Consider the following 1,780-nt stretch of genomic DNA (forward strand, 5'->3'; position numbering starts at 1 on the left):
GGGGGTGGCTTTGGAGGTCTCCATTCCCCACCAGTTCCACGCCACGACCACAGGAGACTCCAAATCACCTCCACGGTGACGAGTCATCCCTCACCTTGAGGGCACCTTCCACGGCGGGCTGTCACGGCCGACGTCACCCTAGAAGAAAGACGGTCCCACCCTTTCCGTCCTCCCCTGGGACCCTACTCCCGGGCCGAGGGGCGTGTCGGGCCCCCCTGACCGTGTCCCACTGTCCCCAGGGTACTTCCCCGACATTCTCCAGTGCGGCGTGGTCTACACCATACCCAACGAAGAGTGCGGCAAACTCTACCCCAAAGGCATCACCAAGAACATGCTCTGCGCCGGCGTCAGCTCGGGGGGCACCGACTCTTGCCAGGTAGGTGCTGGGCGGGGTTGGCTCCACCCACCCTATCCCTGAGGAGAGACCCCAATGGAGAAGAAATTTGGGGCGGGGCTTGGCGGTGAGGACCAGTAGAGGAACCCAGTGCCACGGTGGTTGAGCCTTGGGGACACGATGTGCTGTAGGGATCCCTCCAAGCACCGCGGGGACCCCCCCAGGGTGCTATAGGGACCACCTGGGTTCCATAGGTGCTACGGGGACCAGCACCCACCTCTGGGGTACTAGAGGACCCTCAAGGTGTTAGAGGAAAGTCTGGGTGCTATAGGGACCCCCCCAAGAACTCTACAGCCCCACTGGGTGCTACGGGGACCCCATGGCACTATAGGAACCTCCCCAGTGCTATAGGGACCTCCTGGGCCTCAGCTCCAGCACCATATAGGGCGTGGTGGTCTCAATCCCTTGACCCCTTAGGGTGTGGTGGTCTCCATGTCTTGGCCCTGTAGGGTGTGGCGATCTCCATCCCTTGACCTCATAAGGCATGGCAGTCTCCATCCCTTGACCCCATAGGGCGTGGTGGTCTCCATCCCTTGACCCCATGGGGCGTGGTGGTCTCCATCCCTTGACCCTGTGGGGCGTGGTGGTCTCCATCCCTTGACCCCGTGGGGCATGGTGGTCTCCATCCCTTGACCCCATGGGGCGTGGCAGTGCCCAATGGAGAACCACGGGGCCCGAAGGATCTGGGCGGGATTTGACGAGACCCAACCACGGTCCTATCACCTCATTGGTCGCTTCTCTCCCCCAGGGTGACTCGGGGGGTCCGCTGGTGTGCGGGGACGAGCTGCAGGGCATCGTGTCGTGGGGCATGCAGGTGTGCGGGCAGGAGGGCAAGCCGGGCGTCTACACCCGCGTCTGCGAGTTCACCGCTTGGATCCACGACACCATGAGGAGGAACAGCCATCTCTGAAGCCACGCCCCCCCGAAGGAAGACTCCTCCCCTCTCCCCGCCCCCTTAAAATACCAGGGGTCTTCTTTCCCTCATCCCGCGCCGCCTTCCTTGCGCAACCGGGAAGATCTCCTGGAATAAAGTCCCGTGAAACGTGGCCACCTTCCACCGTCCCGTGGCAACGGCATGGCCACCATGGCTGTGGGGCTGGGGAGAGGAGTGGGGGGATCATGGCCGCCATGGGCGTGGTGAGGAAGTTGCCCAAGTTCTGAGGGTCGGGGTTGGTGGCCACAGTGGGTAATTCATGGCCACGTATGTTGGGTGCTGGTGGGCAACTCATGGCCGTGGGTGTCTGGTGCTGGTGGCCATGGTGGCAACTCATGGCCTTGGGTGTCTGGTGCTGGTGGCCAACTCGTGGCCATGGGTGTCTGGTGCTGGTGGCCATGGTGGGCAACTCGTGGCCATGGGTGTTTGGTGCTGGTGGCCATGGTGGGCAA

The 1,780-nt window shown here is 63.0% G+C and overlaps 1 protein-coding gene across 1 annotated transcript in view; it reads left to right on the plus strand.

Moving 5' to 3' along the window:
* Nucleotides 1-1,304, plus strand: part of LOC104835045 (kallikrein-14-like) — a 23,448-nt gene extending 22,144 nt beyond the window's left edge. Inside the window, exon 5 of the mRNA XM_010572824.1 lies at nucleotides 1,143-1,304. Within this exon, the coding sequence (XP_010571126.1) occupies nucleotides 1,143-1,304 (162 nt within the window). The remainder of the gene's footprint in view (nucleotides 1-1,142) is intronic.
* The last annotated feature ends 476 nt before the right edge of the window (nucleotides 1,305-1,780 follow it).

The sequence above is a fragment of the Haliaeetus leucocephalus genome, unplaced genomic scaffold (assembly GCF_000737465.1).
Source record: "Haliaeetus leucocephalus isolate CR32 unplaced genomic scaffold, Haliaeetus_leucocephalus-4.0 Scaffold354, whole genome shotgun sequence".
NCBI classification, from domain to species: Eukaryota; Metazoa; Chordata; class Aves; order Accipitriformes; family Accipitridae; genus Haliaeetus; species Haliaeetus leucocephalus.